General features: G+C 43.2%; 2 protein-coding genes and 1 long non-coding RNA gene across 6 annotated transcripts in view; 1 reads left to right on the top strand and 2 right to left on the bottom strand.

Annotated features, from left to right (window-relative positions):
* The window catches only part of LOC118223107, a 28,700-nt gene extending 16,644 nt beyond the window's left edge, over nt 1–12,056 (bottom strand). For 2 of the 3 annotated variants that reach the window (XR_004764399.1, XR_004764401.1), the window contains exon 1: nt 11,873–12,056. This is a non-coding gene — a long non-coding RNA (uncharacterized LOC118223107). Of the gene's footprint in view, nt 1–3,791; nt 3,899–11,872 lie in introns of all 3 variants that reach the window. The other variant, XR_004764400.1, reaches the window with a different exon arrangement.
* Nucleotides 12,057–12,112: 56 nt separating this feature from the next.
* On the top strand, nt 12,113–18,285 carry gla (galactosidase, alpha). Its single transcript, XM_035409242.1, has 7 exons — nt 12,113–12,739; nt 13,897–14,071; nt 14,475–14,652; nt 14,798–14,889; nt 15,965–16,126; nt 16,636–16,833; nt 17,338–18,285. Exons 1-7 carry the CDS (start codon nt 12,516–12,518, stop codon nt 17,680–17,682), a joined length of 1,374 nt encoding a protein of 457 aa, XP_035265133.1. The 5' UTR covers nt 12,113–12,515; the 3' UTR covers nt 17,683–18,285.
* Nucleotides 18,286–18,353: 68 nt separating this feature from the next.
* LOC118223105 (60S ribosomal protein L36a) lies at nt 18,354–21,975 on the bottom strand. 2 transcript variants are annotated; one of them, XM_035409247.1, is made up of 5 exons: nt 21,903–21,975; nt 21,041–21,146; nt 20,852–20,919; nt 20,114–20,236; nt 18,354–18,425 (listed from the first exon to the last, which is right to left on the bottom strand). In XM_035409247.1, the coding sequence occupies exons 1-5, from the start codon at nt 21,903–21,905 to the stop codon at nt 18,405–18,407; spliced, it is 321 nt and encodes a 106-aa protein (XP_035265138.1). In that variant the 5' UTR covers nt 21,906–21,975; the 3' UTR covers nt 18,354–18,404. The 2 variants fall into 2 exon arrangements, with proteins under 2 accessions (XP_035265138.1, XP_035265137.1); XM_035409246.1 differs by lacking the exon at nt 21,903–21,975 and adding an exon at nt 21,680–21,715.
* Nucleotides 21,976–22,106: the final 131 nt, after the last annotated feature.

Raw genomic sequence — 22,106 nt, 5'->3', positions numbered from 1 at the left:
TCCCACCACCATACAGCAGTGACTTCAATCTTTCCTTGAGATATACTCTTGCGTTTACACTCCAGTTTCCCCCACCCCCTCATCCCAGACCTGTCTATGATGAACAGGCATCTAGGACACTTCACAAAGAGCTGCAATCAGAAAGGCCCATAAAACAGATACACAATATCACAAATATCAAGTGCAGCTGATAGGCCTCTGGTCTCCAGAACTTCAATGACATGTGGCATAACTGACCAGCTCAAAACCACCAGAATTAAATGACATAACCCTGCAGCAGACAGCCACTCTGGAACAGATAATGATGGAAAGGGTCTGGATCAGTGGCTAGGTTCAACCCATAATTTTATTATTACAAAGCCGAACTGAAGAGGGACATATATATCTCTTCCATCATTTAACAGGCAACATCGTTTAACAGACAACATTCAATGACCCCTTCCTTGCCAAAAAGGTAATCATTAAACTGTTTCTTCCAAATTGTTTTCCGCCAATTTTTTTTTTCTTGTTCACAGCACCACATGGACAATCAGACAGACATGGGAGCGATCACAGAATCTCCATGTTAATTTGATGAGTATAACACTTTATTTGAACAAAATATGCTTAAAATATAGGCACTGCTAATTTATGGCTTTCTTTCCCATCCATTCCTAAAAATTGTTTTTCAGCAACATGGGAGCGAACCACTACTGATCTCAGGAAAGAAGTTAAATTAAGTGTGGTTATAAAACTCATTTTAAGGAGCCACTGTCTGCAAATCGACTGCCCCTTATTGTAAATGCACATGACAATAAAACTGAGATGGAGAAAATGTTTTAAATTAAAAACAGACCTATAAAAAGATCAACCATTATTTTACAAATATGGTCAATTATAAAAGATCAGTGTGGAGCCTCAGTACACTTAAATCCAATATCACAACTTCACAGTAAAGAACAAAAAACTGTCCATGACAGCACTGTGCACAAATGGAAAAATAACAAATCCTATATTTTCAAAGAGATTTAGCATCAGCGTTAGAACTTGTCTTCAGCTGGCTACAGGGGAAAACACCGAGGGAAAAAAGGGCATGGAAGATCAGGATTTTAATTTCTGCACACACTAAAGCCCCAAGCCCAATTAAATTCACTCCCATCCTTCTTTTCTCTCTCAAAAAACCGCTCTCCCATGCACATAAAAGGAGCAGAAGTTGCAAGAGTTTATACAATATTCAAAGTATGTAAAAACCCCTCCGAAAGTATACCAGGAATCCAGGGGAGAAGTTCGACCCTGACCTGGGCTAGCACAGGGATTCTGAGTTGGGATGCTCAGCATATTCGCCCTCTACTCGTGGCCACTGCTGTATTAATGTCTGACCACATATGGAACAGGAAGGAACAGTGGAACAGCAGCCAATCAGCAGTGAGGTAAGAGTGAATACAACGCGGTGGCCCAGCTTCACTTTGCATACATTGTTCACTCATTCCCAATCTCAGGGAAGGAGGGAGGAGAGGAATCCCTGCTTGGCAGAAGGCAGAAGGGGGTGCGGGGGGGGTGCTGTATTCCTACCTTCGCCCAGTGCATGCTGGGATAGGCTCCAGCACCCCCCGCGACCCTGACCAGGAACAGGCGGGTAAAGATAATGGATGGATGAACAAACTGAATTAATATGGAAACTGACCCAAACCCTGCTTAAAAGACATCAGGAGGAAATTTGCACCCTTACTGACAGATTCCCACTTCCCAGCGGTGGGACCATTGACTGTCGAACCGATGGGGCACCCTTCTCCAACATTCCACCCCTGGCCCCCATAATTTTCCATGACAGGGCCGTACAGATGAGTGCCACCCTTCAAAATACTCCGTAGAAGGAGTGCTTATCACACCATTTCTTATGGTCACCTGACATTTCAGTTGTCGGGCCCGTCAGATTCACAGCAGTTCTTTATATTTTGAAAGGAGGGGCATCTATCAAAATTGCAGCTATAGATCCTGCACTTTGAAGCAGGGAGTTACAGTAGGTATCCGTTAGAGGAAGCAAGCGCGCATCCAAAGAGTACTCAGACAGAAATCTGATGTCAATGTCTGTCAGCTGCAGAAGAGAAAAATGGACCGTGGGTCAAATAAAAGTGAAATAATTCGCCATTAAAATCGCTTAGAAAAGAAATGGTCGCTTAACACTCCCACTGTTTTTGTCATTTGGAAATAAACTACAGGTGAAGTAAATAATAAATGGTCAAACTTTATAATGCAGGTATTTCACTCTCAGAATTTCCGTCCTCTACCATAAACAGAAGATGAATTCAGTGATATGGAAAATAATCATAAGGAATAAAAATAATATGCAGTAGTACATCTGTGTGTGTGTGTGTGTGTGTGTGTGTGTGTGTGTGGCTGAGAGGCGGAGCTTCAGCACAGGCAGTGGTTACATGTAGCCTTTGAACACATCCTTTATTGGCTCTGATGGCTTTCTAATCTAGGTGAGCAGGGCGAGGCCGAGCACTCGATCCTCTGGCCACACTCACCGCCTCGCACAGAGACACCCTGACCTGGCGTGAGCCAAGAGCCATCAGAAAGGGCCGGCAGTAAAACCTCTCAAGCAAAATCCCCACCTCTCCGAAGTGATTTAACTCGCGAACACAAAGGAGCCTCTCCTTCGGTTATTCCCCAGAAAGAGCCAGATAAACAAGTGTCAGACCTGTCAAACCTTAAAGCGGCGACACAATAAAACACGGGAGGTTCGTGCCCACCTGCGCTTTATAATAAAATGGCCGTGCGCGGCGCTCTCTCTATCAGCGCCAGGCAGAAAAGCGGGAAAACGTTTCCCGGGAGGAGACGTATAATCTCAGTGCCCTGGCCTTCCGCTACCACTGTGGAAAGCCTGTGATGAATAAAAAGGTCATTTTCTCCATGCTAATTAATAAGGGGGGGAAAAGTCCCTCTGCTAAATATCACATTGGATTTCGGAGAATGCCACATTCGGCATGATAATGATTGCTTGTGATGTTTCTTAAGGTCATTCCAGCTGTCTACAACGCAACCAAACTGCTCCCTTCTTTGCATCCCGCTAGAACTGAACACCAGGCACTTCAGCAGGGGCACCCTGCCACTATTCTCAGTCTTGAGGACCTACAAACTTCACAGAGGGTGGCTTCAAGTCTTTCTTTCCCCTTTATGACATGACAGCCTAATTCCAAAGTCACCGTTCACTGCAACAAGTTTCACAGATGAAAAACCCAAGCCGTAAAACAACAGCACTACTGTTATCCATTACAGGAGAACAGCAACAATCAGCCATTTACATTCAATATATAATTTAAAAATAAAATCACACGAGCAGACACTTGGGGGTGGGGGGATTGGCACTAGCAATGATGTCCATTCTTGTCTGAGAACCTAGTCAAAAAATGACGCCCGCCAGAGCCAATATTCTATGGCTGTATATGTAACCATAAAAATGAAGATGTAGGCATTGACATCTTGATTTAAAAAATATATATTTTTGACATAAACTTGATGCCCAACACGGGGCTAAGCATGTTCGATTTCCACCCTAATTTGGAATGGCCAACTGCCTGCAACCACAGCAGCGCTCATGCGTGAGCCCCACTGCCGGCTATAGAAAGCCACGCTTCTCCTCTGAAACACAAGGTGCCGGACGTCCGTTTCTCACACCGCAGACTACAGCAAAGCTTGCACAGGGTGGGGTCAGAGGAAGACCTTTCGTTTGCATAGGCTTTCACATGCAGTCCATGGGCGCCGTAGATAGTGAAAAAACATGGCCCATAACCGTCTGAACGCTCCCATACCCTGGGTGTTGCAATCGCCGATTTTGCATCACCCTATGGAGTTAACGGCCACAGTCAGCACTGGCACAGTCTGGATTCCATCTGAGACAGTGGGGCTCGTCCATGCACTGCAAAGACAGAAATGAACCATTCAACACCAGGGATAAATTGCCACTTTTCCAACACAATCCTTATGTTCTGACCTCATTTGGCTCATTTTATATCCCAGTATACAGCAAACAGGTGGTGACTAAAGTGAGATACCTCCTTGAACTGCCCAAATATCCCACTTAGGAAATGTAGCTGTAGCACAGCCACTGGGTTAGTGCAGTCTCAAACTAGCAAATCTCATGGCCGCTTGGTTCTGTCACTGAAATGTAGCATTAGGAGGTCTGAGAAGTGCGGACGTGGACAGACACAGACGAAAGGCCAAACAAAGATTTGGGAGACGTGATGCAACAAAGAGCAAACCTTTCACACTTCAAAATAATGCTCAGCTTTGACCTCACCCTCTCTCTGTCATGTTCTCAGTTCTCATGTCAGTGATTAAGGGAAAACAAAAAATAAAAAGCAAAGACTGCAGAGCACAGCAGCCTAGCAACCTCCGTTGCCAGGGAAACTGCATCCTGCTGAGTAACAGGGAGGCAGCGCTTCTATGGGAAGACTGAAGAACAGCAAGGCTTGGAGAGGGAGGAAGAGAGGGAAAAGGGAGTCTGCTGGGTACTGTAGTGTTTTGCATTCCTGCTAAATGCCTCCATTTATCCTGCTCTCTCAACTCAACTATACACCAACATTGCCAGGGGGAAGGGCAAAAGTTCCAGGGGGGAGGCTCCAATCACATACATGACATAATCTCTTTATTAGCTCGGCATTGGCTGAGAAGCAGTTATGAGCCTGTGGTGCAAAAAGCTTTGGAGCAGCGAGGGCCAATGAGCTAACTGATGGAGTGAGAGACCCAGGGGTGCTCCAAACAGCCCTGTTATTTACAACCCTACGTCTGATACACCGCATTCTGCCCATTCATACAAGCCCCCATTGCACACTTGCAGCAATGTGTCATTTTAACTGCCGGCCGTAAAAACAGGGCTGAGTGTACTCAAATCTGTTTCGGGCCGCGTTGGTAAAAATGTGAATACTGTACATAAATGTCCTGCAGATTCTCAAAATCTGACCACTGTGCAATTTCTCATGGCTTTAACTGGGCCCAGGTGCTGAATTCCACTTCCCATTCTGCAGTCAGCCCCATTTTCACTGCCACTGTATCCAAGCTCTCCTGAAATACCAATCAGTCAGAGTCAGATATGGGGGCCACACCCCTTACCCCAACACTCCTTAAATCATTTATTCCACTTGATCCTCTATTCCTTTATTATGCCAGCTTAATTGGTCGTATTCCACACTACCTGTAAATAATTACAAGCTGCAACACAAAGAGCTACTCGTCCCAAAAGGTTCAGTGAAATTCTCTACTACAGGTCATTACCAATATCCATTCTCAGCCATGATAAATCACCATGTGCAAAGGCAAAACTGTTGCAAAGATACATTTTGTAAAACTACCACACAGAGTGGACTACAGCAATGAGATAGAAACAATATCATAACACAATTAAATATTGAGGCTCATTTAATTCCTAAATGTTTTTTTTTTTTTTTTTTTACTAATTGCTTCAACTTAGGGTCACGAAAACCACCAATAAAAAAACAGACCAGCCTTTTTTTCAGTTTTTTCTCCACAAAAAAGGATTCTCATTACAGCAGTCCCAGTCATGCCCAAAGTGGGGGGAAAAATGTTGTTTTTCTTGCATTATCTGGCTTCCAGCAGAAGGTGCTAAATAACAGCCCAGGAATTTCAAATAATGAGTACAGAAGATAAATTGCAATCCATCTGCCTCCATTTCTAGGCTCAACTGAAACCCTGTTAACTGCTGAAGACCAGCGGCAGGGGGCAGGCCAAAAATTATAAAATGAGAACTACAAGGATTCCAACCCCCCCCCCCCCCAAAACTCTGTCCTCTGTTCATTATCCTTGTAACTGTAGATGTTCTTTTCACAAAGTGGATCTCACCACTCTGGTAGATTTAAGGTGGCTACTTAAAGCTATTTTTTTGCTTCCATTTTTCATTTATTCTTATTACTTTTGTTAGATTGGCCCTGGTTGGTCAACCAAGGGAGTGATAATAAAAACTGGACCTTGTCAATCAACAGAATTTAAGGAGACATGATTGCGCCTTCTTTGGGGAAGACGGGTTATATGAAGTTCATTCAGTAATTATTTGGGCAGCAGAACGGGTATCCCTTCTCTCAGAGCATACACCGAATATTACAATAAATAACGGACTTGTAGTCTTAGGAAGTCTACAGGGTTTAAAGCTATGCAGTGAAAAAACATCCTTGTACCTCTACAGTTAATTTTTTTTAAAACCACTATATGATATATAACAAAAGGAATGGGTAGGAACACTGGGCAGATCCACTAAAAGTCCCTAAATTAGGATACAGATCCCGAAATGCCCTCTCAGGGCATGGGGGGGAGGAGAGGGGGGGCATTGAGATTAAGCCTGTTAAATTCACTTTCTCTGCTTGTGCTGAAAATTACTCTTGCTATCTTCCAAGGCTGGAGAAGCCTTCCTGGAACAATTTCCCACACTTCAGTCAAATTGATTTTTTTTTTTTTTTTTTTAATAATGATAATAAAAAACAGGTTGCAGACTAATATCTCATCCAATCTTGCCTTCACCACAGATGTCCCAGGCTCTGATTGTTACCATGGGGAATGAGCCATACAGGTGTCTTCTCCTTTCCTAAAGCCGTAGGTAACGTGTAAATTGCAGTCCAAGAAAAACACAGGGGTGTGACAAGGACAGGACGCAGGACTTCAAAGTTGCAGGTTCAAATTCCAGAAGAGGCACTGTCACTGTACCAGTTCTTCAGTAAATATCCAGGCGAATGTATTTTAACATGTTAGGGCATCGGCTATATAAAGTACAGTACAAGATAAATTCAAACCTGTTTAAGTAAAGATCATAAATTAGATTAAATCTCTGATGCGCTCCAACATCACCCCCTGATACCCACTCATGTCATGAGCAGTTATGGGGCGACATAGCTCAGGAGGTAAGACCGATTGTCTGGCAGTCGGAGGGTTGCCGGTTCAAACCCCGCCCTGGGCATGTCAAAGTGTCCTTGAGCAAGACACCTAACCCCTAACCCCTAACTGCTCTGGCGAATGAGAGGCATCAATTGTAAAGCGCTTTGGATAAAAGTGCTATATAAATGCAGTCCATTTACCAGTTAAATTTTTAGGATGCTGTCAACGGGTATTGACTATGCACTAATTAGCCCTTTAAAGTATTCCTGTCATGTCTTCAGCTAGTGCTCCTCCCAAATTTGTGTCACCCCATAGGACTGTCGGCCAGTCTGCACCCAGAAGGTGTAGACTGGAGCTAACCACAGGGTACACCACTGCACTAAGTGCACATGCTTCATGGGCATTTTCTTGATGGAGAAGTTTGATTACTTAGTACACCTTTAGTGGCATAAAGAAACAAGCTAACTCTTAAAATATCACCTGTAATTCTGCCAAACTGAAATACCGGCATGAGGGGAAAAAATATTTTTTCACGCTATTTCATTCACAAAACTCTTATTATTAAGTTAGAGGCTGGTTTACAGAACTGCTCATCATGCTCTTTTCCCATCTGGTACAAGAACATATGGCTTTGTGTAAGTTCGTGGCAACCTTCACACCTGATGTGACAATGCTCAATGAAATAATGCTGGAGTATCAGCAGATTATGATTAGTTTAATCAGGTAGTTCATATACCAAATTAGAATTTGCATTTTATTTTTTAATGAAAGAAAAACAAATTCAAATATGCATTTTTAAGTTGCACGTGAAGCTATAAAAGCATTTTCAATGTCCTCCACAGTTAGGAAAAACAGTGATTAGCGAAACAAATTATTGCTGTTAGACTTCCAACAGTTTATTTGATTCTCAAAGCTTCATTCAGGAGGCTTGAATTCTTGAAATGCTTGAAAATGTGGGACAGTTATTACAAGTCCATTGTTCCACTCCCAATGGACGCCTCCCACCTCTGCAGGTTTTATGTGTGATCATTTTTGTTGCAGATGGCTCAGGCAGGCTAGTTTCCCATCGCCTATCCAGAGCAATTCCACTTCACTTCTGCTTCCCCATGCAAACTCACTATTCCACAAGCCTCCTTTTGTTTCACAATAAAGCTAATATAGAAACTGCATTCCCCATTGGTATTGGGCAGGTTTGACTGACACACAACCAGTTAGATAATTAGATTCCATCAAACAGCTACTCTTAAGTATTTTTCTCCCCCAATTAACAAACTAATCTGTCAAGATCAATCTGTCAATTCCCTCCCTGTAACACTTGGGAGTGATTACATTACGTCTCTTGAAATTGTTTGCTTTATTTACAGTACATACATGGTCCTAATAGTGTCTGTTTTAATTAATGTTTCCATGCTTTGCACCCTCTGCAAATGTCCAAATTAGTCATTTCTGCAAGCACTAGCACAATAACACTGACAATGGCTACTAGTAGTGGTGTTGGTACAGCAAGAACTGTTGAGTAACTCCTCAAAAAAAAAAGAAAAATCCTGTTTCAACACTGCTACCAATGGCTTTTTGACCACAATGACTTGAGAGCTAACACCCAGGTGCCGGTAATGGAAGCCTAGGTACACCCAATTCCCACATATATATATCCGATAATAATTCCCTGAAAATCTTTGAGGTTTTCTCGAGGCATGCGCACACGCAAACATACGACTATGGAAATTTACTGGCCACCGTTGCTGGTCATCGATTTTGTCACGTGCCTTTTACAGGCTGTACTCCTGCAATAAGCAATACACAGTTCCATCTAATTAGAACTGGGCTTGGAACCATTAGGGCTCTTCAAAGGCCAACAGCAGGAGCGGGTACAGTTCAGCAGCGTAATAATCACAGCTTGACTGAAGGTCATTTTTAGTAAATATGGCTTTTTAAAGAACTACAAGCTGAATCCTGTATTGATCACGCAGTTAAAATGGATTTTCTCAAAATATACTGGAGCTCATTCACTGAGTACTTGTAACTCTCCACCAGAGTAGTCACTTTTACTGTAATTATTAATAATATTTATGTGTAATCAGGAACTTATCGTTATCGACTACCATTTCCACAGTAGCGCCGTCGACATAAAATGATAATTAAAGGCATAATTTTTTGCTATGGGCTTCTTGGCATGGTGCACTTTCCCCATCCACTCCGTGACAAAGGAGCTATCTGCCCCAATACTTAAAATGTGTACATTTACTGGCTGCCATTTCCAGAGGCGCAGGAAAGATTTTTGAAGTGGGGGGGGCCAAACTGTGAGCAAAAGAAAGGTCTCCACTTTTAAGCTTATACAACTACCCCGATCCAGGGGGATGGATAGGGGTCCCTATAAAACTGGGGGGGACGTAACCCCCCGCCCCCCCCCCCCCCCCCCCCCCCCCCCGCCATCTACGCCCCTGGCCATTTCTCTTTTTATTTAAGTTTCCCGTTGTTTTAGTACGCCTCAAGTAAGCGTGACAAGTCCTTATTATAAACGTCAGGGTTCGATGAAAATACACTCGGAGGTGTAGCAATAAACAAAAGCAACATTGTATCTTATGTAGAAAAATGCATTTGTTGAGTGTACTCAACTTCGCGCTGTCATTCAAGTATATTCCCCTGTGCTTTTTCGTAACTACTTGTGTCTCTGAAATTATTGCTAGTTTGAACGGGTATCCAGGCTTACCAAAATGGTAAGCCAAAGAAAGTTTGCATGGATGTTTCCCCAACCACTGGAAAAAAAAACTCATTTTTTGTGCTGTTGACCGGCATTGACCCCTGTGCACAGTGCCTAATCCGGTTACACCCCTCCACACTGTGATGGCACACTATATGAGTCTGCATCTCAACAGAGGCAGGCCAGTGTTAATATTCACGACCTGTAAGGCCCTGAATTCAACAGCCATCAGCCCCGTAATCCTGACAGAGTGAAGAAGATCACCTTGAAATTTAGCTATTTACACATTCCATGAATATTTCAACAAAAAGCAACACAAAAAAGGGATATTTAATGACACCGTATTTAATGGTGCTGCAGAAGAGGCTTCACGATGATAAAAAAAAACAAGACATCCTTGCACTGTTCTACATATCAAACTGCTTATAGGCCTAAATCACGTACCTGAAATGCCATTTCACTAAAACAAGAACCAATCGTGAATTAATAGAGACATAGTCACAAAAAAAGATTGCAGTCATTAGCACCACCTGGTAGCTGCCCTGGAGCAATGTAAAGGCTGATTAAAGCAACACGGCCTGCCTCACTCCGCATCAAAGGTGTCCATCAATAAATCACTTCAATAATGTATTCAGCACCATCTATCAACTGAGACAACACACATCAAAACACCCAGCCACAGTTGCTAGAGAAACAGGCCAAGCAAGGGAGAAAAAAAAAAGAAAAAAAAAAAAAGAAAAAAGTGACAGAGAAAATCACCACATCCATTTCACTGTTTTGTTTTATCGCGCATAATTCCCAAAAAGTCACCAGTGTATGCAAAAGTGGCAGACCTCAAATAGCAAGCAGGCAATGTTAGGTAATGTACTGCTTCTTCACCTTTGTGGCAAAGAAGAAGGCAAAATCATCCAGGTCTCTAAGATCTTTGAACACACTCATCCCATTTACACGATCCCAGATCCCACTGGCCAGTCCTCTAAATTGGTGTTGCCCAAAAACGAGCAAACTGCGAACACCAAGTCCGAAAAAAAACTAAATAACACAAGAACTTCAGTGGATTTTATTATCTGCCAGTCCTTTTCTACATTATCATTGTCGCCACCTGCTTACATATCAAGCATGCAGAAAAGCACAGACCTGTACGATCTATCAGTCACCATTTACAACCAAGACATGCGCAGTTCTCATGTAATCCCCCAACCAAAAAAATTGGAAAAATCCATCACTGTTGCCACCAAGATCCTTTTCATTTTACGGGGGAACTACATTTGTAACATTTGTGCCATGATGATGACCTCTAGGATCCATCAGTCAACAATTACAACCAAGAGCCCAGACATGTACAGATCGAATCCCCCAACCAAAAAAAAAGGGAAAATCTATCACCCTTGCAGCCAAGATCCTGTTCATTTTACGGGGGAACTACATTTGTAACCAAGTGAGTCGATTGGTCCATCCATCAGAGAGTGGCAAGTAAAACTGAAATCTGACATTTAAGAGATGTGGTGCCTTCACTCTGATATGAACTACAGGCAAATGACAAATTGTTCATCAGCCCCTATCCCACAGCGCAATCTCTTATAATGTTTAGGTTGAAATGCACATCCTTGACATTTGCAGGAAAAAAGGTCAGAATTCGTCTTTATTAATGCTCACACTTTACACTCAGGCAGCGAGTAGATGGGGATTATGGCGATAATCTGGAGTAATGCCAGCACGCAAGTTTTCCCCCATCTTGCTTATAATGTTCCAATTTATCAGCCAAAGAGCTCTGGGTTTCACCTTTCCGTGTAAACTTTGCTTTTTATGTGAGGTCACTAACAAATGCTGCAGTGACCTTGCGCCTGCATATAACTTTTTTTTCATAAGACATAAAAAACAAGTGTCTATTTTAGGCTCAGTAAACGTAATAATAATGCTCACAATCAATAATTAATGGCCATTGTGTTTTCAGTGCTCCTGGCATACACTATGTACGTAGCTGGAGAAGCATGGCACCAAATAAGTAGCCTACCTAAATTTCTATATTGTGCGTGAAGCAATGCAATGTTTTGAGTCGTTTACTGTTGCTGAGAATGAAACTATTAAGGCCATACTCACACATACTACATTGGAACACGTAAATGTGTACAACACGAAGGCTATCGACTTCATTTTCACCCCCATTTGGAACCCGGCTTTCATATCTTTCATCTACTACATGTTTTGAAACGGAACGCGGAAGTCAGACCGAAGCGTAATCTGCCATCACTGTGAGTGGCAAAATGGATAACAAGCCAGCACGGTTTCGGGTTGTTATTTACGACCCACCACAGAAGATGACATTTCCTCATAGGTTTTCTTGTCGAATAAACGCATTGATGTACGCGTTTGCTGCCTTTTGTTTCTCTGTATCTGGTGTTCACCCAATACAGCTATTTCCGTGAGGATGTAACCGCGAAAATGTTTTAATTTAAACGCACCCTGACGAATCAAGCACGTGACAAGTCTGGGACCACACACTAGGCTACGCGGAAGGAAAGGAGTCTTGATATGCAGAGAGCGCAACACGGCGGCTGCTCTCTAAATGATGTTAAGTTGTAACTTCGAATGTAACTTTTTTCCGTTTGATTACTTACAGTTAATACGAACAAAACTACAGACATTCCGCGGCACTAAAAAAATCTCGTGATTGTATCGGTGGGTTCTAGCACAGGCTTGAATATTAGCCTTCGAAAATCAATCCCGGTATAAAACTGTAGCCTACGTGCCTACACTCCAGACAAGGAAATAACGCACTTCCTATTATTATAAACCTGCATCGTAAACATAAATATCTAAGTGATTGGCTGGCTTTTATGGACTCGTGTTATAACTGGTAGATTTACTTGTCAAATTCGCACAGAAGGCGGGTCGTAATATAGGCTATCACCAGGAACAGGTAATGTGTTGGTAGCTGGTCATATGAACATAGATGACAAGCAGATTATACGTATCCAGACACCAGCTATCAAACTTATATAAAATGACCAGGTTCATTTTGGCTGCCTTTAACGTTATAGTAGGGGTAAGTACATTTATTTCCCCAGTTCAAGCGCTGGACAATGGCCTCGCGCTGACACCGACAATGGGCTGGCTGCACTGGGAAAGATTTATGTGTAATACTGACTGTGACACGGATCCTCATAATTGTATCAGGTAAGGCACAGCAAGCTGGTAAACCGCACTTCTTTTCACGCTATACAGTGCATACACGCACGGGGTTTTAATTATTTTTTCACACAGAATGAAAGAAGTTATTCCCCGGCTCTAAGAAGACAAAAACATAATTACGGGGTTTCCTTTATTTGAATTTGGCGGAAAAATTTTTTTATTATAAATTTCACCCTCTGATGACGATCCACAAGACTTCTTTATAACCTCTGTATTCCTAAAATGAGCTCATGTGGGCTGGGCACCTTTTGGTGCATGACACTTTGAAAAAATAAAAACCTAAACCTAAAATGACATGTTGGAAATTGTCCTCCCTGTTCTATGAATTCAACAAATCTTGAATTATCCTATAACTCTGCATGTGACAAGCTGTGGTGTCTTGAAATCTGTTACTATGACTTATGCATTTTATTTACTTACCTTGTAATGTTTCACTAAAATGTAACCGTCTCTTGTTTATTGTAGACCTAGTGTAAACCAAACCAAATACAAAAACATTATAAACAAAACCATAGATTTTCCTTCAGCGGCTTTGTAGGGGAAGTGATACTTGCTCAAACTGACACTTTAAACCACCAGTGTAAGAAACGGTTTTTTTTTCAGTAAATTGTTATGAAAAACTTGTTAGCTTGAGACTGTGACATATTTCAGTATCTGCCATGTCCTTTCCACCAAGTACCAACTCCAAATCGCTCCAGTGTGAGCTTTCATTGAGCCTTTTTTAGGTGTAGTTTATGGCCCTGTACAATGCAATTTTTAAAAGAGAGAGTAGAGATGCTGAGGAGTTTATTCAGAAACATTTTTCAAGGTCTGGAGTTTTGATGCTAATAAGCTGTTCATGTCTCAGGGTGGGGAATCCCTAGCTTTGGGTGCTTCTCATAAACATAAACTCGCATGAAATATCTGACTTGTGAAATATCTGTCTTGTGAAATGTCAGATGTATAACTCATTCCTACATATTAATATGCTGCCAGGTGAGTTTTTGTTTGAAAGCTATTGGCTATATAGGGTAGGTAAATTTTTGGGGTGGATACCAAAATGGCTCCGGGGTTAGGAATTAGAAATGACAAAATGACACGCGATGATTGACAGCAGCTTTCATTCTGTTACCCCCCCCCCCCCCCCCCCTGGGAATCCACAGTGAGAAGCTGTACATGGAGATGGCGGACATGATGGTGAAGGATGGGTGGAAGGAAGCCGGCTACGAGTACGTGTGCATCGACGACTGCTGGCCCTCCAGGGACCGCGACTCCAACGGCCGACTGCAGGCGGACCCCAAAAGGTTCCCAGGGGGGATGAAGAAGCTTGCTGACTATGTGAGTCACGGGCCACAGAAACACTTGTTCCTTCAGCAGGCTGCTCGTAGCAGTTACCAGGACCCCTTTCAAAATGGGCTGTTGAACAGGAAACTGCTAAGCCACATCAGTCTTTCTTAACGCAGCAGTCCTTAATTCATATTAAAGGACTCTTCAAATTTTATAAATACTGAAAAGCTTCTACCTGCTGCTCTTAAATGCAGGAGGAACGTTCTGTTGTACTTAAGTTGTAACAGTACAGTGGAAATACAATACCCCCCTCTACTGGATGTAGGGAGTATTGCAAAAGCTTTTTCTGAGTGGCATATCCTTTCAACTCCACTGTCAGGTTTTCTGTAGCAGAGTAAATTACACACTTCCTGACTGTGTTGTAAATTTTTTTCTCTGTTGTGTGTGTATTCAGATTCACTCCAAGGGCCTGAAGCTGGGGATTTATGCCGATGTCGGCACGAAGACCTGTGCAGGCTACCCTGGCAGCTTGGGCCACTATGACACGGACGCTGAGACCTTTGCCGAATGGGGGGTGGACCTGCTGAAATTTGACGGGTGCAACATGCCCAACTGGACCTTACTGGCAGGAGGTAAGGCAAGATCCACACACCGTTAAGAGGTGTCATTCTGCACTGTCACGTCTGACCTCTGATGTGAAACGTAATTATAAAAGCCCTCGATGCTGGAGGAGACTGACATATTGAGGTGTTTGCACTTGTGAAAATTGTTTTACAGGTTATACAAACATGTCCAGTGCCTTGAACAAGACCGGGAGGAGTATTTTGTATTCCTGTGAGTGGCCACTGTACGAGTGGCAGTTCCACCAGGTAGGAAGAATAACAAGTACACAGAGTGACCTGAAACTCAACAGAAAAAATGTTTTGACAAGATAATGTGTGAAGTACAAAGATAAACCCCAAAGGTTGCTTCAAAGCAAGAGAGAAGGTTGACAGATCTTCTTAGGCCTTTTTGTAGTGCAGTCAGTCGCCTGTAAATGCATAATTAAAACCAGCATTTTCCATTTTATTGCAAAGCCTGCACATTTTAAAATCCATTTGTTCTCTATATACACAGGCTATGTGAATATTATGCATAATGCTGTTACATTGTTCCTCTTTAATGGAGTTCACTTTTTCTGTCATCATTCTATGTGTATGCACACAGTATTTGTATATTTACTGTACATTCATATTAAGTGTTGTACTGCACATACATTAAATATGGCATTCAGTTTGAATTTGCAGTTTGTTGGCAATGCTATGCAACCTAAATATATGTGCAACAAGCATTTTAAAAGCCACCACTATTCATAAAATAATTACCGTATTCATAAAATGAATTTATTTATTTGGCATCTGAAACATTAAATTAATAGGACTATTATATTGGGGCTTGTGCTTGCAACATAAAATTTTCCCATTTTATTCCATTGATTTCACTTTTCTGTGCATCCTCTTAAGTACGTGGCATGGTAGACTTGAGCTTACTTAATTGTAAGGAATCGACCGTAAACCTCCTTAAGTCCTTAACGCAGCATTCAATGTCAAAATAAATTATAATGGCAGTTAATCAAGAGTTTGGATGCAGGCCAGTTAAATGGCGTGAAGACAAATGTTTGGGTTTGGGTTACTGTGGAGGGAGATACTAACTGCAAAAGCCTGAAAATCTGAAGGTCTCAGCACCTGTTCTCAGTGCAGTAAGTCACACCACAGTCCAAGGTTGAATCCTCTCCGTGCCTGTGCCGACTGGTGCCAGGCAGGAGTCCCGGGGAAAAATACAATTGGCATCGTCCAGGGAGGACAGACTTCAGTAGGAGGGAGGGCAGTTTCATCACAGTCTGAGAGCGCCACATTGCCACCCCTCGTTCCTGTGACCTTGACCCATCGTCCCGTCCCGTTGCAGCCTAACTACACCGCAATCCAGCAGATGTGTAATCACTGGCGCAACTTTGCGGACGTGTACGATTCGTGGAGCAGTGTGCAGACCATCCTGGACTGGACAGCCGATCATCAGGACCTCATAGTTCCGGTGGCTGGGCCCGGAGGCTGGAATGACCCGGACATGGTACCCGCCCCTCTGTCTGCTGAAGCAGGGCTTCCAGAACTGGGCTGCTCCACAAAATTATATATTTTCCCTTTTAATTTTTCCACTAGTACCCTAGTGTCACCTCACACCGAGAAGGTCCCAGGTGCAAATTTCACAGGGCCTTTCTGTGTGGAGCTGGCACGTTCTTCTTTTGTCATCATAGGTTTCCTCGCAGTCCAAAGATATGCAAGTTAGACTAATTGGAGATTCTAAATTGCCCATAGGTATGAGTGTGGGAGTGAATGGTGCGTCTGCCCTGCGATGGACTGGCAACCTGTCCAGGGTATGTACAACACACCCAATGCATGCATTTACATTACATTACAGACAACCTTATCCAGAGTGACTTGCACAACTTTTACATTGCAAACGTGTAAGTGCAGGGATAGGCTACAACCCCTCTGTGACCCTTATGAGTCATAAATAAGTTAGACAGAGTCGAGTGAGTTTGAGCTCTTTGGCTGACCAGTGTTATTGCCCCGTTTCAGCTGGTAATCGGGAATTTTGGGCTGAGCCGGGACCAGCAGGAGACCCAAATGGCCTTGTGGGCGATCATGGCCGCCCCGCTGCTGATGTCAAACGACCTGCGGGCCATCGATCCCCAGTCCCGACAGCTGCTGCAGAACCGCCACATCATCGCCATCAGCCAGGACCCCCTGGGCAAGCAGGGCACCCGCGAGGCCAAGGTATGGAGCCCACTCTACCGTCTCACCTGTGAACTCCCACCTCACTGGCCATTACAGATCCTGTGACACAGCGCACAGTATGGGGACCCAAACCTGGCAGTATTAACTGGCCCTCAGATCATACCATAGTTCAGGACTGCTTAACCCTGTTCCTGGAGATCTACTGTCCTGTAGGTTTTCACTCCAACCCTAACTAAGCACTCCTCATTCAACAGCTGGAAACCTTGTTGAGCTGCCAATTAAGCTGTATCAGGTGTGTCAAATTAAGGTTGAAATGAAAATCTACAGGATGGTAGATCTCTAAGTCTAGCTGCCCTGTACACCTCAGTTTATGTAGTTTACTCTCTTCACTGTAAAGCACTTTGAAATCATGAAAGTCGCTATATAAAAGTAATTCTTTATACAGCAATATGCACACCTGTAATCATCCAGCAGACACAAAAACATTGTTCACCTAACCACTCTGAGGCAGTAGTGATGCGACTGGCTGCGTTTGGCCCCCAGGTGAACGGTTTCGATGTGTGGCAGCGCCCCCTGTCCAACGACAGACTGGCACTGGCGCTGACCAACAGGCAGGAGATGGGCGGGCCCCGGAACTTCCCCCTGTTCCTGGCCACCTTGCTCACCTGGGGGTCCTGTAATCCCCGCTGCAACGTGACCCAGATCCTGCCCCAGTATCAGGAGCTGGGCGTGCAGGGGCTCTTCAATAAGGTACAGGTGCAGGTGAACCCCACGGGCACCGCGCTGCTCGTCCTCTCCCCCGTGGAGGGCACGTCCTGCTCCAGGCAGCAGGCTAAAAAATGGCTTCGCTACCTCAGCAAAGACAAAGCCCAGAGGACGGCTCTGTGACGCAGCAGAAGACGCAGTTTCATCCAGTTTATTTCAGTTTCAGTTTTCCCGAAACTTGAGAAAGGGGGCGGGGCTACCAAATGTGTTCTTTGCCTCGCCGGTTTTAACCAATCATTGTTTTGGTGAGGGGTAAAACTCTGGTTTGTTCAAAAACATACATGATTGACAGCTCAATTTAGCTCCGCCCATTAAAGGGCTCATGAAACATTACTCTCCAATCAGCAGCTTTAACAGTGCCAGAGAGAGGCGTTGCAAAAAAATTTCAGCATGAACAGTCTCCGCATACAAGGGAAGGATCAAATGCAATGTCTTAAACCAAAGAAAGGTATACTTAAGGAATGCAAGTTATTTCAGGCAGCTGATGTTAACAGGAAACATGTTTAATATTGAGTACAATGGAATACGTGGAGTACTATGGAAGTGCAATAGAAATAACTGCTGCCTAATTTGTGCAATTATATGATGGGAAAATAAGGAAATCTGTTTGTACAGCGCACATCTTACCATTTATCTTAGTGTGCTCTGGATTTTTCAAGAGATTTTGCTTTTTATGATTTAAAAAACATTTTTTAATGAAATTTAAATAAAGCACTTCACAGACCACTTGTGCATTTTCACTGCCGTCTCCACACCTCTGAGATTACGACCTCAGTGTAATAATGACAAGCAGGTTCAAGCATATTTCAGTTCCTTTATTGGCCTTAATAGAACAGTCCAGGAGCCTAGAACTGGATCACCTGGCCCTGGAAGAAGAAAGCATGAATGCAATCAGAACAAAACCAAACAAAATATGAATTTCACAACAATGAAATTCAATATCAGTAATCACCATCATGACCTGACTGGCAAAAGACATTCCAGGGTTGTAAAATAGCCTCACAATACTCCATACTCCAATAATGCCACACATAAATATCCTGAATTACCTGGGTTCAAATGCTTGCTTAATGTACTGTTAAATTTAATTATAGAAATGTGTGTAGAATGTGTTTTGAAGCAAAAAAAATAGTGTAATGAAGAAAAACCAGTGCAGAGCTAGGATTTACACAATAAATCAATTTATTAAAAGCCATTGACTAGCTCCCTGGTCAATCAAACTTTAACTCAATATGGTCACAACCCAATTTAAGGCAGTGGTTATGAAAGGGGGGGCCGCAGTGAGGGTTTCTGTGGGGGGGGGGGCTTCAAAAAAACCTCCTAATACTAAAGGGGGGAGGGGCTTCAAAAAACTTCCTATTACTAAAAAGGGGGGGGGGGGGGGGTGGGCTGACCAAAAAGTTTGGGAACCACTGCTTTAGGGGTACCTGAACTGGGGCAGGGAAACAAAGAGCTGGAGCTCAGCATCACAGAAACGAAACCAGGAAGTAGACCTGAAACATTTATAATGCCACTCATTCCACATACACAGGCTGCGTTTAGCATTTCGGCCTTAACGGCTGAAAAACACAACCATGGGCAACACAGGGCTGAAGAGCAAGAGTACAGGTCCCCTCTGCCACTAAGTTTATATGGCTCAAGGTAAGCCTTCAAAATGAAGATCATGCAGAATCTTAAGCTATATACCAAAGAGACATCTGCCAACTTGAGACTGGGCAGTCAGAGGGAAACTGTGATCGTGTGCCATTAAGACGCTGTACCCCAGTTGTTGGGTTAAAACACGCAAAGTGAGCTTCTCCAGGCAAAACAAAAATAGGTGAAAATAAATCAAACCTGTCCATTGTGTCTATATCCAATGACAGTATGAGCGGATGCACGAAATTGTTGCAATTACTGCTGCTCGTGTCCCATTATGTGAATGGGTGGGCATGTGACGTCTTAAATTACCACTATGTTCTCCCAATTACAAATGTCCCAATTTTGTCTGTTTACACTCATCGCTGCAACTCCACTCTGTCAGTTCAGGAGAGCTCAGACAAGCATGAAACCTCCTCCAGAACATGATGTCAACTGTCTGCTTCAGTCTGCAAGCCAGACTTTCCCACGCTGAGTTTGAAGAGGACGTGCAGGTGGATAATGTGGTATGTGGGCGTCCAGAGAGGAAGGGATAATGTCACTGGTCCACAATGAAGACATGCATTCCTCTGACTGGAATCCTCCCTATCCCCAGATGCAGCCAATCACACGCTGCCCTGTGTAGCTACTGGCCATAGCCAGCACTGACACCGTCCAGATTCAACAGCGCAGGCAACAATGTGATCACACAACGGATCAAAAAACTTCAGACTATAAGACGCGAACACAAGCATTTAAACTCAAGCTACTGCTCTGTACGACAATGCTCATCCCAACAGTCAGCCCACGCCCACCTGGCCTGTTGCACAATCTCCCTGACAGCCAGCTCCTCTGGAATGGCCTTTGCTGTGAAGCCCAGCTGTAGTATCGTTACTTGCGCGGTCGAAGACGTGCTCGGGAAACAGTACGCAGATCTTACCTTTCTCTTCTTGTCTCCGCCCAGCTCAAAGTGCTTGCATCTCTTGATGGCCAGCATTCTTTTGGACCGGCAGTTGGGTTCCACACACTCCAGCCTCAATACAATCTTTTTTGTGGTCTTAGCCTTTAGAAAAATGCCAGAATTTTCTATGTAATACGTTTGTGATTACACGCTGTACTTGCAACCATAAGAGTACGAACACCTTTGATAAACTGTCCAAAAAAAAAAAAAAAGCACTGGAAATTCAAGTGTTTTCTGTCAGAAATATAAAAGGATAAACAACTGCATGTCTTCCAAATCAAATCATATAAGCTTCCCAAAAGTGACAAGAAATTAAAAATGTTAAAAAAAAATTAAATAAATAAAAATGAAAAAAAATGTAAAGTTGCGTTTTGAAAAGAATGAGTTATCAGTACATAGTACTTGTGTACGATCCCTTTGAGAGTAAAGAGTGGCTTTGACTTGTGTTACATTTACATTCCAAGCATGTAAATGGGTTTCATACCACAACAGGAATTTTCCAGCATCTCTGTGGAATCTGTCTCCACTGACTAAATCATAAAGCCGGACAATATTCTGGCACATCACCTGATTTAACACTTTGTGTTTTACATAAAATAAAAGCTTCTTTCCCTAAACCCACATCATACACACAACAGTACAGGCAATACATGTAATAAAAATCATGGTACACAATGCCAAGATGTGTGAAGTTTACACTTGGTTATAGGGTCATACCTTCTTTCTGAAAATCGGCTTAGTCTGACCACCATAGCCACTCTGCTTTCTGTCATACCTCCTCTTTCCTGTAAAATTAAAGGTTAAAAAGATTCAGCCTTTATCCATGGGTGTAAGGGCCTGATCAGAGTTAGTGACAGTTGGCTGAATAATTTCAAACTGCCACATATACGATTCGTGTGGACTCACCCTGGGCATACAGAGAGTCTTTGCCCTTTTTGTACTGAGTAACTTTGTGCGGCTGGTGCCGCTTGCACTTTTTGCAGTAAGTCCTGCGGGTCTTCGGCACGTTCACCTGAACCATAGACAAACACACAACGTAAAGGTTAAGGGTGTGCATGCGTTCGTACAGGATACATTCATTTCACAATTACTATTTCCATACCACATCTAAATAACTTCACGTGCGCGTTCCTATAAGTTCACCAACGTTTAGTAAAATGCAACCGCTTTCCTCATACTGCTGTTTCCAAGCTAGCAGTAGAGGTAGCTATCGATATATTGCTTTAGCACATTTAACGAGGCACAACTCAGAAGCTTCACAATGAGCTAACGATGCGAGAAATGGCACATCGCGAAATTTGGCTAACCGTCGTTATACCTGCCAGTTTCCTTGCATAGCATATTATATTATGACATAGCTAAATGGATCCGACCGATAACTAGTGTGCAGATTCACGTTATCTGAGATTCAGCAGTTCATACCTAGGGGACACAGCGAATCGGTTTTCTCACATTTACATTCTACAAGAAAAGTACACCAGTCGTTACGATAAAAAGACAATGGCCATTCTCTAGTAATGTTGTTATAACGCGTGAGCTATTTACCACAGTGGGATAAGCAGCCATACTTGGCTGCTATGGCCAAGATCGAGTGCCTTTTAAGACACAACTATACACGTTTGATTACAAGCAAAAATAACAATATAGCGACCCGCGTGTTATCCACCACTTCTATAACACGGGGGTTTATTTGACATCTCATGCAGATATGTGCTGCCGTAAGATTGCCACTGATTGTCTACACCACCAAGGGTCTCATAGTTCTTACCATGGTTTACAGACCCTGAGAAGAAGGAAGAGGAGAGACTGACCCGGTAACACTTTCAAAGTTCAGCCCTGGCGCAGAATTCGATAGCGTGGTTTGCAAAATGACGCCACCTTGTGGTAGGCATGTGTCCTTCGTAGACACTTGTTCTGTTTTCTCGAATAAATTGTCCGCTGTAAAAAATATTGTCTGGGTTATGTGCTGAAT

This window comes from Anguilla anguilla, chromosome 3, assembly GCF_013347855.1.
Source record: "Anguilla anguilla isolate fAngAng1 chromosome 3, fAngAng1.pri, whole genome shotgun sequence".
In the NCBI taxonomy this organism is placed as follows: domain Eukaryota; kingdom Metazoa; phylum Chordata; class Actinopteri; order Anguilliformes; family Anguillidae; genus Anguilla; species Anguilla anguilla.
This window is presented reverse-complemented; position numbering and strand designations above follow the sequence as displayed.

Bases quoted from the DNA above. Each gene is read 5' to 3' on its own strand.
- gla (XM_035409242.1), top strand. From the start codon at position 12,516: ATGACAAGCAGATTATACGTATCCAGACACCAGCTATCAAACTTATAT. The intron at 12,740-13,896 runs GTAAGGCACAGC...GGGAATCCACAG, and splicing joins GATCCTCATAATTGTATCAG to TGAGAAGCTGTACATGGAGA. The intron at 14,653-14,797 runs GTAAGGCAAGAT...ATTGTTTTACAG, and splicing joins CTGGACCTTACTGGCAGGAG to GTTATACAAACATGTCCAGT.
- LOC118223105 (XM_035409246.1), bottom strand. From the start codon at position 21,700: ATGGCTGCTTATCCCACTGTG. The intron at 20,237-20,851 runs GTATGACCCTAT...ATTTTTCTAAAG, and splicing joins AGCCGATTTTCAGAAAGAAG to GCTAAGACCACAAAAAAGAT. The intron at 18,426-20,113 runs GTAAGATCTGCG...TTCTTCTTCCAG, and splicing joins GCGGAGACAAGAAGAGAAAG to GGCCAGGTGATCCAGTTCTA.